This window comes from Alexandromys fortis, unplaced genomic scaffold (assembly GCF_014885135.2).
Source record: "Alexandromys fortis isolate MF-2015 unplaced genomic scaffold, M_Fortis_MF-2015_v1.1 scaffold_240, whole genome shotgun sequence".
Classification (NCBI taxonomy): domain Eukaryota; kingdom Metazoa; phylum Chordata; class Mammalia; order Rodentia; family Cricetidae; genus Alexandromys; species Alexandromys fortis.
Window position 1 is genome coordinate 1,219,453 of NW_026068133.1, and position 13,207 is coordinate 1,232,659.

At 50.6% G+C, this 13,207-nt stretch overlaps 1 protein-coding gene across 4 annotated transcripts in view; it reads left to right on the forward strand.

Annotated features, from left to right (window-relative positions):
• Window positions 1-13,207, forward strand: part of Ppp1r37 (protein phosphatase 1 regulatory subunit 37) — a 40,302-nt gene extending 27,095 nt beyond the window's left edge. For 3 of the 4 annotated variants that reach the window (XM_050126281.1, XM_050126280.1, XM_050126282.1), the window contains 12 exons: window positions 6,371-6,468; window positions 8,013-8,058; window positions 8,167-8,267; window positions 8,653-8,772; window positions 9,037-9,187; window positions 9,268-9,423; window positions 9,701-9,813; window positions 10,944-11,085; window positions 11,190-11,356; window positions 11,469-12,201; window positions 12,424-12,510; window positions 12,590-13,207. In XM_050126281.1, the coding sequence (XP_049982238.1) occupies window positions 6,371-6,468; window positions 8,013-8,058; window positions 8,167-8,267; window positions 8,653-8,772; window positions 9,037-9,187; window positions 9,268-9,423; window positions 9,701-9,813; window positions 10,944-11,085; window positions 11,190-11,356; window positions 11,469-12,201; window positions 12,424-12,506 (1,910 nt within the window). In that variant the 3' untranslated portion in view covers window positions 12,507-12,510; window positions 12,590-13,207. The remainder of the gene's footprint in view (window positions 1-6,370; window positions 6,469-8,012; window positions 8,059-8,166; window positions 8,268-8,652; window positions 8,773-9,036; window positions 9,188-9,267; window positions 9,424-9,700; window positions 9,814-10,943; window positions 11,086-11,189; window positions 11,357-11,468; window positions 12,202-12,423; window positions 12,511-12,589) is intronic. The other variant, XM_050126283.1, reaches the window with a different exon arrangement.

A 13,207-nucleotide genomic window follows, 5' to 3' on the forward strand; every position in this document is an offset into this window, starting at 1 on the left:
TGGCGTAGATGCAGCTGGGCCTGAAGTTCAGGACTTTCCCTCTCGGCCCTGGAAGTGGGCCTATTGGAACTGCTGAGGCTTCTATGGCCTCTTCTAGGCCTGCTCCTCACCCGTGCCTCAGGCCACTTGGTAGCCACCAAAACCAAGCATCACATGAGGTTGCCTCCTCTGTCCCCACAGAAGAGAGTCCTCCCTAGAACCTCAGCAGTGCTGCTTTTGCTCCCTGCCTCCGCCGTTCCTCTCCACCATGCCCCTCCCTCTGCCACCCCCATCCTGCAACAGGCCATTCTAAGGATTGCTACTGCCAGCTGCTGTGCGGTCCTCTGTTCCCCGCTCTGAGGCCCCCACGGGGCTGGGGTTTGGTGCCTGCTAAAGGAAGGGGAAGACCTGCTCCCTATAGTGGTTGCTTGGGGGACCAGCCCTGCTCCATTTGCCAGCTGACCTCTTCCTCATTGTTCCATAATAGCAACATAGTATCTATGTTGCCAAGTGTGGGGGCTCTCAGGGTGGTGTCCGGGGATCACCTCTGGGCTCATTAATACCCAGCCAGGCCCTAACTGAGACCTCCCAGGTGAGATAGCACTTTCTGAGCCTGCCTCCAGATCTCCTTGTCCATGGTAGGGACCAGGGAGGTTGTTCCTTGTTCCCAGTAAGGACAGCATGGAGTTAGGGTGCAGGTTAGTGAGTAGCCCTGCTTCTGGGCTGTGTGCACTCCACCTGTATTATTCTCTGGTGGGAACTCTTACAGGATGCCCATTTCCTACCAGCTCCCAGCTGCTAGGGATGGCTTGAGATGCTGCTGCCCCCTTGTGCCAGGCTGATCCTACATTTCATCCACATCCTTGCACCTGTATACAAGTGAGCTCAAGCCTCCTGGTGGTGTCACCCGATGCTTGGCATCAGATTTCTCAGTGTCTCTGTGAGAGCCACAGCAGCCTGTCCCTGTGGTGAGGTGGGCCCCAAGACTGAGGCCCTGCTTGCCAGCCGTGCTGCATGTTCTCTTATGGAACTCAGGTCTATCCTTGGTGGCTCCTCCTTGAGTGACAGATTTGTACCCACCTCCATTGCTGAGGCAGTGAAACGGGGCTGCCTTAGTGTTTCAGTGGCTTGCTTCTTCTGGCTTAGTGACTAGGCAGATGCCCTACACTCTGGCGGGCTTCATGTATAAGTTGGAGTTGAAAGTGTACCTGTCTCTGGGATCAGTTCCAGGCCTGGCTAAATGAAGTTGTCTGTGGAAAGGCCTTAGCCATGCATGGTATCCCAGTGTTTGTGGGGCCAAGGCACAAGGATCATGAGTTCAAAGCCAACATGGGCTTCTAAGTGAGAGCGTTCTGAAGACTGAGTATAAACCTGACTCTCCAGCTGTGTCGCTGCTGACAGCCAGCTAATTCTCTGGTTTCCTCATGTTACTTATCCCTGAGTCTGGGTGGCTCTTTCAGAGAGGTTGCTGGGGTCATTTGTCTAGTCTTGTCAGGGCAAGCATCAGAATGTGGTCTTTAGTCATTTGTCACTTCAGTGGGTCCACTCCAGCGTAGCTTTCTTTGGAACACACAGAGATGCCACTCTCCTTCCTCTCTGACAACCATTTCACTTGGCAGCTGTCCCTCCCTTGGTACACAAAAGGTTGAGCCTGAGTTGAGCGGGCCCACTGAGGTGTGCTCCACAGAGCCCTTCACGTCACGCCTGCTGCACTGCCTCCCTCATCACAACAAACACTGTACCAACTTACAGCCCCAGCGTCTTTCTTTTCTCTCCTAAGGTTTATTTATTTATTTAGCTAGCTTGTGGTGGCACAGCGCTTTAATCCCAGCACTTGGGAGACAGGCAGGTGAATCTCTATAAGTTCAAGGTCAGCCTAGTCTACAGAGTGAGTTCCAGGGAGTTAGGGTTACACAGGGAAACCCTGTCCTGAAAAACAAAAACCAAAATAACAACAATAAAAGATAGATTTATGAATATATATGTGCTTGAGTGAGTATGTATGTATACCATATTTGTGTAGGTACCTTTGGAGGCCAGAACAGGATGTTGAATCTCTTGGACCTGGAATTGCACATGGTTTGGGCTGCCTGTTGTGGGTGCTGGAACGGAATCTAGGTCCTCTGCAAGGATAACAAGTATTCTCAACTCTGAACTGTCTCTCCAACCTTGCCTCCCTCCTCCTCCTTTTTTTTTTTTTTTTTTTTTTTGGTTTTTCGAGACAGGGTTTCTCTGTGGCTTTGGAGCCTATCCTGGAACTAGCTCTTATAGACCAGACTGGTCTCGAACTCACAGAGATCCACCTGCCTCTGCCTCCCGAGTGCTGGGATTAAAGGTGTGTGCCACCATCGCCCGGCTTGAATGTATTTTTATAAAACATTCAGAAGCAAAAAATCTGGGCAGACAGAAATGTAGATGGAAGTTTCTGTCCCATCAGCAGCTCCCAAGTAAACATACTGAGGCATAAATTAATTACAAATGCTCAGCCAGTATCTTAGGCTTATTACTAACTAGCTCTTACATTTTAAGTTAACCAATATTCCTTATTTACACTCTGTCACAAGGTGGTACCTTTATTAACATGGCATGTTCATCTCCTGTCCCTGCATCTGGCTGGCCACTCTAGACTCCACCCTTCTTGTTCCCATCCTCAGTTTAGCTCTGTTCAGCTATTGACCAGTCAGCTTGTTTATTAAATCAATCACAGTGACATATATTCACACAGTGTAAAGGAATATTCCCCAGTGTTCCCCCCTTTTTGTCTAAATAAAAAAGGAAAGTTTAGCATAGTAAAATTATATACAACAAAACAGTTATTAAGTAAGAATTAAAACTACAATATCCATTTGCGTTTGGGGAAAATATTTTATTATATAATAATATATTATTATCTTTGTGACTCTGAAGTTTTATACCTAACTTATCTTCTATTATAATTAAGGAAACCTTTATAGTTAGAGTTTTTCTTAGTCATAGTTAACTATGACTATCTAGTCTTTATCTCCAGAAGGGTGAAATGTTATCCAACAACAGGGACATGGACAGTCACCCTAGGTTTTTTATAATGTTGGGGCATCTAACTTTGGCCTATGGGTTAAACAGTTTTTTGAGAAACAGGGAATTTTGAAGGGCTGTCCTACCTGGGCTTGTCAAAGTCTGGCAGTCATGTTCTTTTGCATCCTGCTGGGCTAGTTTGAACAGTATACTGTCAGTAATTGAGGGAAGGGCAATTTCTTGCCCAAATGGGTAGCTTTTGCCACCAAGAAAGCAAACTCCAAATGGAGGTTTGTTTTTTTTTTTAAGCTGCAAAATATTTTTATTGTAAAAACAATCAATAGAGGTTGATAATGCAAATGTTATCTCAGGACATTTCCCCTGGTTCCTGAATTTGTTCAACTCCTGTGCACAGCAAGTTTCCATATGGAGTTTTTTGATACCCATTATCTTCTCTGAAGTAAATTGGTGCTGCCAGGAGCAGATGTGTCTCACTGTCAAGAAAAGTATTATGTTATTAAAACATTATAGATGCCATATTTTATAGATCTTTGAGTGTTTGGAGACCATCTATCTAAATATATCTGTTTAGCCTTGAAAACATATCTAACATTACTATAAGTTTGACTATTATAGATGATTAACTATTAATCTGTACTTCCTAATTATACATTATACATTTATGAGCCACATAAACACAATACTGTAAACAAGAGTAGAAACATATGTACAGTGTAACAAAATTAACCTTAAATTTGTAAATCTATGCCAGTGTAAAATATTGAGATTAGTTAATTTTTTTTGTTTATAAGTTATCCTTTCAATATTCCCCTTTTTCTCCTCAGAACAAGATTATTGAATCTAACTCCCTTGAGCAGCTTTTTTTCCTGACTATTACCAATAACAACTTGTAACCAACCCCTCTTAAATAATAATAGCATCTATATATGGGCATAGTTCTCTGGACTATTTTCTGTTATCTGTGGGCACTGTTATATTTGAGGGACCCTGAGAAAATTGAGGATTATGGTTCAGTCCTGACTGGAGTTTTCTGTGAGGCTGTATCATCTCAGCCAACAGCCTTGAAACTGTTCTGGATGCAGAATTTTGAGGAGACCAAAACAGAGGCATTTTGAAGTACTGGGTCGCCTGGACCATCTATTTTCATTAGTGTTTGGTTCCCTTGTTCTAAAAATACATAAAGTTTTAAAGGTAACATACAATATAAATATAGACTGCATTGTACACATGTTAGCCAAAGATGATTTTTTTGTTATGTGTTTGAGCAGTAAAATATACACCACATGTCTTGTACTTCTTTTAAGTTTTTTCTTTATATCTGTAACCAGGATTTCAGGAGGTCTTTAACTCGGAATGAATCTACAGCCTCTCATTTCCTGTGGAAGTAAAAGCATAACATCTTCCCTAAAGTAATATATCTTTTGACATATTTTTTTTAATTTTTTATTGCTTTATAAATAATACCATTCAAAATTTCCACTTCCTCCCCTCCTCCCATTTTTTCTCCCGCTCCCCCACTCACCCTCCCCCCTCCCTCCTCTATCCAGGCTTAGGAAGGTATGCATCCAAATAGACTAGAATCCCAAAAAGCCAGTACAAGCAGTAGAGACAAATCCCAGTGCCATTATCATTGGCTTCTCAGTCTGCCCCAAATGTCAGCCACATTCAGAGGGTCCAGCTTGATTCCATGCTTGTTCAGTCCCAGTCCAGCTGGCTTTGGTGAGCTCCCATTAGATCAGGCACACTGTCTCAGTGGGTGGACCAACCCCTCGTGGTCCTGACTTCCTTGCTCATATTCTCCCTCCTTTTGCTCTTCAACTGGACCTTGGGAGCTCAGTCCAGTGCTCTGATGTGGGTCTCAGTCTCTATCTCCATCTGTCGCTGGACCGAAGGTTCTATGGTGATATTCAAGATAGTCATCAGTCTGACTACGGGACAAGGCCAGTTCAGGCACCCTCTCCTCCACTGCCCAGGGTCTTAGCTGGGGACATCCCTGTGGACACCTGGGAACCCCTCTAGAGCCAAGCCTCTTGCCAACCCCAAAATGGCTCCCTTAATTAAGATATATTCTTCCAGCCGGGCAATGGTGGCACGTGCCTTTAATCCCAGCACTCGGGAGGCAGAGGCAGGCAGGTGGATCTCTTTGAGTTCGAGACCAGCCTGGTCTACAAGAGCTAGTTCCAGGACAGGCTCCAAAGCCACAGAGAAACCCTGTCTCGAAAAACAAAAACAACAACAACAACAACAACAACAAAAAACAATAAAAAAAAACTTACCTGAAGATCAGAAGGTGGAACTAGTTTCTAGCTAACCATAGATGTCTGGAGGTCTGTACAGACAGACAGGAAGTAACTTGGCTAGGTAGAGAGATGGAAGTGATAAGGCAGGAGGAAACAGGAACTCAGTCTCTTTTCAGCTNTTTTTTTTTTTTTTTGAAACAGTTTCTATGCATAGTCCTGGCTGTCCTGGAACTAGCCTGTAGACCAGCCTCAAACTCACAGAGATCCACCTGCCTCTGCCTCCTGAGTGTGCACCATCACCACCTGACTCTAAAACAAACCTTTTTAAATAATTTTTTAGACAATTATTTATATTGTTTTGGGGGTGTCACTTGTACCCGGCACATATGTGAAGCTGGAAGACAACCTGGGAGAGCTGGTTCTCTTCTTCCACCATGTAGGTTCCAGGGATCCGCTCAGGTTGTTAGACCACCCACCGTGTGGGTTAGTCTAAGGAAGAGAGTTTTGATGAGGGCTCACCAAATCAAGTGGAGCTGTGTTCATCATGTCTGGGGGTTTCTTGATTGTCGCTTGAGGTAGGATGGAAAGTCCATGCTGAATGTGTGCATGGTTTATGGACTGAGCGAGCCCTGAGATGTGTTGTAGAGCAGGAGGAAGCTAGCAGGCAGCATAGGTCCATCTGCCTCTCTCTCCCCGACTCCGGGTGCGGAGTGAGCAGTTGTCAAGAGTTCCTGCCTGTGTGACTTTGTTGCAGTAAAGGATTATAACCTGTAGATTAGGCCAAGAATAACCCCAGGGGTGCTTTTGGTCAGGATGTTTGGCACAAAAATGAAACCAGAGCACCCACTGAGCCAAATCCCTAAGCCTGGCCTTGTACTGGCATTGCTGGGGACCTGGTGGTGGCTGTGCCCAGCTACCATGTGGTAGGGGAGGGGTTTTAAGCAAAAGTCTTGAGCTGTGTATGTTTGTATGACTGCCTGACAGCCCAGCACCTTGTAGAGGGCCGTGCTAGTTTGTGTGTGATGCCCATGACCCGGAGCTCTGTCATGCTGCTGTTGGGAAGGAGGGATGGATGGAAGGCCCTGCAAGGCAGCAAGCAAGGGCTGTGGAATCTGAGCCTGCTCCTTTGCCCACAGCCCAAAACGTGACCGTGGATGAAGTGATCAATGCCTACAGGCAGGCCTGCCAGAAGCTGAACTGCCGACAGATCCCCAAGCTCCTCAGGCAGCTGCAGGTATGAGGGATCGGGACACTCACCAGCACCTGTGCATGCTCGCGTGCATGTGTGTTTGTGAGTGTGTAGGTAGCACAGCCCTGGGGCCTGCTCAGCCTGCTTCCCAGCCAGGGCCTGTGTAAGCACAACTGTAGAAATCCTTTGTTTATGTGAAATTAGCAAGGATCCAGAATCACATTAAGTGATAACCTTTGGCTCTGTTAGCCCCAAAGAAATTCTGTCCTCAGAAAAAAGTCATCTTGTCAATTTATTCAAGTCTGAATTCCAAAATTCATTCCTAAAAGTGTGAATTCTAAGGTGAGCAAGCATCAGTCTGGGTTCCATATTGAGGTCTGACTCAACAAACAATAAAACAGCAAAAACCCAAGTTTGGACCTCAGAAGTGATATGCACTCTTCACTGTTTAGGAAGCTAATATAAACCAGCATTGCCCATCATCCCAGCACCTAGAGGGTGAAGGCAGGAAGATGGAGTTCAGGGTCATCCTCAGCTACTGAGTGTGAGGTCAACCTGGACTATATGAGACCCTGTCGACCTGAGTGTGACCAGCTGGAGCCCACATAGTAGATAGAGGAAGAAGACTAAATTTTTCTTGTGTGCACAGTGATGTGTGCATGCACGCATGCGCACACCTGAAAAAGAGTTTAAATATAGACATGGAAAGCAAAATTGACTTCTCATTTCTTTCCTTTCCCCCTAGTCCCAGGAGGCTCCTATCCTCAGCCTGTTAGAGAATTTGTAGAAGAGATTGCTTGCTCAGAAGTGCTGGCACCAAGCACTGTCTGAGTTAGTGTGAATGTGGGCAAACTCTGCCTGTAGCTTTCTGCTCTATGTTCACCTCTGGGTCCCATCTCTACACAGGGTCCTTTGGGGTGCCTGGGTTAATGTTCTGTCTGTGTTCCTGGACTCTGTCTGTTCTGCAGTTAGCAGAGCAGGGGCTTGTGCCTCTCAGGGAAAGAGCCACTCCGTGTGGCATCTGAGGCAAGGATGAGGGCTGACTGGACCTGCACCTTACTGGCCAAGTATGTTGTCACGCCAGCCTTAGCCTGTCTGTCCTGGGGCTTTGTCACAGTGCTCAACCCTGGAGTGACAGTGAAGCCCAGAGACTGGCACCTGACATGTCTGTGGGTTAGATGTGCCCTACAGGAAGGGGCAGGAAAAACAATTGAGCCAGTGCTATTTTGTCTTTAGCTGAGAGCCACAGTGTGACTGTCAGCCTGCCCATCTCAGTTCCTTGGGACAGACTTCCCTGAGTCTGGACATCTCTCCAGTGATGATGGATACCCTAGCCCTCAGTTCATCAGCTGGAGTGTCGGGACTGCGGCTCCCTGGCTCCAGGCAGATTTATCTCATGCCCTGTGTGCTCAGAAGCAGCTCCTGTTCTCCTCTGGGCCTTTGTACAGCTGCCCTGCCCAATCCTATTTTAGATGCCATCTCACTGAAGGGCATGGCAGAACCCATTGAGCTTGACTGCCCCACTGGCAGACCACCCCAGTTGCTGGGATGTCTTACCTGCCTTGACCAACCCCATCCTGCTTTCTTAGGAGTTCACGGACCTTGAGCAACGAATCAATTGCCTGGATCTAAAAGGTGTGTATCCCCAGGGAGAACAGAGTGCCCAAGGGATCGGTGGCTTCTGCAGGAGATAGATTGGTGGTAGCGTGGACTCTCCACATAAAGGTACCTGTTCCTTCCCAGGGGAGAAGCTTGACTACAAGACCTGTGAGGCTCTGGAGGAGGTCTTTAAGAGGCTGCAATTCAAGGTTGTGGACCTGGAGCAGACCAACTTGGATGAAGATGTAAGAATCCTGCTGCCACTAGGCTCCTAGACCCTCTTGACGCTTGGGTAGGGAAGAGGGCAAGGACAGGGCCTCATGAAGAACAGAAGGGATATCTGATGTAACCAGGGTGATCCCGAGGCCCTGAAGGTGAGGCCTGTGGAGCTGAGTGAGGGGCAAAGGTGGCCACCAAGAGCTTTCCTGGCTGTCACGCTGCAGGGCTGCGAGGCACCTGGAGAGTTGCAGCCTCTGAGGGCTGCGTGTTCCTGAATGATGTAGAAGATCTCCACCCTCCTGGGTCATCTAGGGTGTATCTGTCATTCTGGGGCTCTGGCCTGCCAGCACTCCTCCTATGTGTTTCCCTTGGCCATCTGACCTGAGGCCAAGCCCACATGTCTATCCTTAGGGTGCCTCAGCCCTCTTTGACATGATTGAGTACTACGAGTCGGCCACCCACCTCAACATCTCTTTCAACAAGCACATTGGCACCCGGGGTTGGCAGGCTGCTGCCCACATGATGCGCAAGGTAGGTACCTCACAGGCTGGTAGGAAACAATGTGGGGAGGTACCTACCCTAGGCCCATCTCTCCTGCTTTCCTACTCCTCCCTAGCATGATTCTTGAAAAGTGGCCTTGTCGCCAGCCCTTGTTTACTCCTTTTTGCAAAGACTGGGGCAGGAAGGAAGTGGAACTGTTGGGAAGGAGGGTCCCCGCAACAGGAATCAGGAAACTCAGACACAGGTGCTAACTGTGACTACTAAATGACCCATCTCCTGACTCGTCCCCACCAGACAAGCTGCCTGCAGTACCTAGACGCCCGCAACACACCCCTGCTGGACCACTCTGCACCCTTTGTGGCCCGTGCCCTGCGCATCCGCAGCAGCCTGGCAGTGCTGCACCTAGAAAATGCTAGCCTGTCCGGGCGGCCCCTCATGCTGCTGGGTAAGTCTGTGTCTACAGGCCTGCCGCTGGACAGGTAACCCAGGGCAAGGGCTGGCCACTCACTCCCACCCACTCCCCAGCCACAGCTCTGAAGATGAACATGAACCTACGAGAGCTGTACTTGGCAGACAATAAGCTCAACGGCCTGCAGGACTCAGCCCAGCTGGGCAACTTGCTCAAGTTCAACTGCTCCCTGCAAATCCTGGACCTGCGCAACAACCACGTGCTAGACTCAGGTGCGCCTGTCCACACTGTTGCACAGCACCTTCTGTGTCCAGCCCTGTGCTTGGGGGTTGGGGATGCTGGGCACAGGTGTGGCCTGTCCCAGAACTGCCTCCCAGGCTCACAGCTGGCAGGGCAGACAGATGTGCCTCTGACAGTGACAGCCCTGATAGGGAGCCTGCACAGGAGAATCTCAACCTAAGGATCAAGAGTCCTCTGGGTCTCACTGGTACAGCGTGAGCAGAGATGCTCTCCAGGGTGGAAGAGGTGCTAACCGCCTATATCCCCTAGGTCTGGCCTACATCTGCGAGGGTCTCAAGGAGCAGAGGAAGGGTCTGGTGACCCTGGTGCTGTGGAACAACCAGCTCACGCACACAGGCATGGCCTTCTTGGGCATGGCGCTGGTGAGTCCAGGGGCCCTGTTCATTGGCCCCATCCTTCCTGGCCCCAACACATGTTTTATTTTTAATTTTTTACTACATTTATTTCTTTGTGTGTGTGTGTGTGTATGTGCTTGCACGTGGAGGTTGGAAGACAGCTTACAGGAGTCAGTTTTCTCCTACCTTGTATATATATCTCAGGTATAGAATTTGGATCTTTGGGCTGGCTAGCTAGCCCTGGGCCTGGGCTGTTTTTTTCTTTTCTTTCTCTCTCTCCTTTTCTTTCTCTTCTTTTTCTCCTTTTCTTTCTTTTTTTTTTTCTCTCCTCTTCCTCCTGCCTACTCCCAAAACAGGGTATCTCTGTAGACTAGTCTGGCCTAGAACTCAGAGATCCACTTGCCTCTGCCTCTGAGTGCTGGGATTAAAGGCATGCGCCATCTTGCCCAGCTGGGCCCTGTTTCTTTTATTGGCTTTTTGTAGCAGACTACGCAGGACAATGCTTTGCACAAACTGAATATGTTGACCTAACGGGAAGCAGTATGTTTTTAGTCTGTCTTTCTGTCTTTCTTTCTTTCTTTCTTTCTTTCTTTCTTTCTTTCTTTCTTTTCTTCTTCTTTTTTTTTTTTTGTTGTTGTTGTTTGTTTTTTTCAAGACAGGGTTTTCAGTAGCTATGGAGCCTGTCCTGGAACTTGCTCTGTAGACCAGGTTGGCCTCAAATTCACAGAGATCCGCCTGCCTCTGCCTCCTGAGTGCTGGGATTAAAGGTGTGTGCCATCACCGCTCGGCAAGTTTTTAGTCTTTTTATTATCACATAATATATAAAATCATTCAAGCAGATACTAGGGGAGGGGCCCAGTGCCCAGGTTCCCTCCTACAAAAAGGCTGTCTTTCAGGGTCCTTAAAGCCATACAGAGACAGGCTGTGGGTATGGGGGCCACCTGGACTCTGGTAGGGAGTGGGCAGTGTGGGCTTTGGGGAGACCCGGAATGGGAAGGGCTTGAGTTTCCCAGACCTGTGGTAGGACTGTGCTCTGAGAGGCAAAGCAAGCAGAGAAAAGGATGCGAGCCGAGGCTCCTTTCCTGGCTCCTGCCCTGACATACCTTTCTGGCCTTTCCTCCATCATGGCCCTCCCTCACCCTCCCTGTCCCTTCCAGCCGCACACACAGAGTCTGGAGACACTGAACCTGGGCCACAACCCCATTGGGAATGAGGGTGTGCGCAACCTCAAGAACGGGCTCATCAGCAATAGGAGCGTGCTACGCCTTGGCCTGGCCTCAACCAAGCTCACATGCGAGGGTAGGATGCGGACCAGGCGCGCAGGGGCCAGCGGGGCTCGACAGGGCGGCCGGCCAGCGGCCAGGCGTGGGGCCCGTGGCCAGCCCCTGCGGTCCCCCTCCCAGGCGCCGTGGCCGTGGCAGAGTTCATCGCCGAGAGCCCCCGCCTCCTGAGACTGGACCTCCGGGAGAATGAGATCAAGACAGGAGGGCTCATGGCACTGTCCTTGGCCCTCAAGGTGAACCACTCCCTGCTTCGCCTGGACCTGGACCGAGAGCCCAAGAAGGAGGCGGTGAGGGTGCTTGCTTTGTACCAGTGCTGTCTTGGGCAGGGCAGGTGGGGAGGGTAATTGGACCAGGGTGGGGCAGAGGCCACACAGAGCCCTAGCAGGCCGGGTCCCACAGGTGAAGAGCTTCATCGAGACGCAAAAGGCACTGCTGGCTGAGATCCAGAACGGCTGCAAGCGCAACTTCGTGCTGGTTCGAGAGCGGGAGGAGAAGCAGCAACTGCAGCCGTCGGCCTCCATGCCCGAGATCACCATCACCGCACCCCAGCCCCTGGAAGAGCCTGGGGACCTGCCAGCCATGGGGGCGCAGAATGGAGCCCCTAGCCCCGGACCTGGCCCTGACTCAGACTCGGACTCAGACTCTGACCAGGAGGAAGAAGAGGAAAAGCAACAGGACCAGCAGAGGAACGAGGGTGGCGCTGACCAGAGCCCCTCAGCCCCCTGCCCTGCCCTCATACCCTCCACAGACTCCCTAGGCCCTGGGGCTAAGAGCCCCCCAGGCAGCCCCTCCTCCCCCACTGAGCAGCGTATTTCTGTCTCCAGCCCAGGCCGAGGCCACAAGGTGTTTGTGGTCACCCGGGTGGAGAGTCCACCTGAGAGACCAGAGCCCCCTGTTCCTCCCACCTTTGTCTCCTCTCCTCCACCCTCTCCTCCCTCCCCACCTGCCTCTCCACCATCTCAGACCATGGACATCCAGCACCCAGAGTCATCAGAGGCTCAGCCCCCACCGGAGCCATCTCAGGCAGGGCAGCCTCTTCCCAACGGCCTGAAGCCTGAGTTTGCCCTGGCACTGCCCCCAGAACCACCCCCAGGGCTGGAGACAAAGGGGGGCAGCTGCAGCCTGGAGCACGGTAAGAAGAGTGAGAGGCGGAGGATAGGCCATCAAGAAACACTACCCATGGGTTGGCTTCAGCTTCCCTTTCTTCAGAATGGCCCGTAAAGGGATAGGAAAAAGAATTTGTCCACTCCTACCCTGGGCCCCAGAGCTCTCCCTGGGGTGGGGACTGTGTGGTCTGGAGGGGCAAGGCTGTGCCCCACCTGCCTCTGAGGGAGCTGCCACCTCCTGCCTACAGCACTGAGCCGCCCCCAGGGTGCCAGCAAGCTGGAGGAACTGCTATTAGAGGCCAGTCAGGAGGCCCCACGGGACACACTGTGACACTGTAAGTAGGTGACGTCTGTGGGAACTGGGGAGGAAGAGCTAGGAGCCTGTTCTGACCATCCCCACCTCTGTTCCCCTAGTTCTTTTGTTCCGGCTGATCTGTGATGAGCTGAAGCCATCCCCAAGGATCTGCTGACTCCCCGCCTGGTCCCCTAGGAAACCAGGCGGGGTATCTCAGGCCTGGCTACAAGGAACACTACAGCCACAAGGGGCACAGGGCTGGGAGTGGCTTTCCGGACTCAAGCACGTATTTATGTGTCTGCAGCTCCCCAGCTTGGGGCTGGAGTGGACTGGAAGAAGAGGACAGGAGGAGCTCTCCAGGGTCACTGGCCACAAGGCTGCCCCAGTCCTAGATGGCCCACTGACCAGCCTGCCCTGGGGGAGGGGTAGGAGGCAGGGCAGATGTAGGATGGCCTTCTGGCCCCTTTCAGGACCTGGCTGGTGAGTGTGGTGGTGGAGTTTGCCAGCCCCTGTGGGGTGGGGCCAGCTGACGGGAACAGAGCTTTCTTTCTTAAGTGCAATAAACTCTATCAGGGAGCTGGGCACGCAGCAGTGGAATTCGGGGACCCTGCGCCCTGGCAGGCACTACAACAGTGGGCAGTGGGTAGGTGGATGGGTGTGGGTGAGGGTGGACTGGGCTGGGCCACTCCTGTTGGTGCAGCTGTCACACCTTTTCTAATAAACGGGAGCTGGGTTCA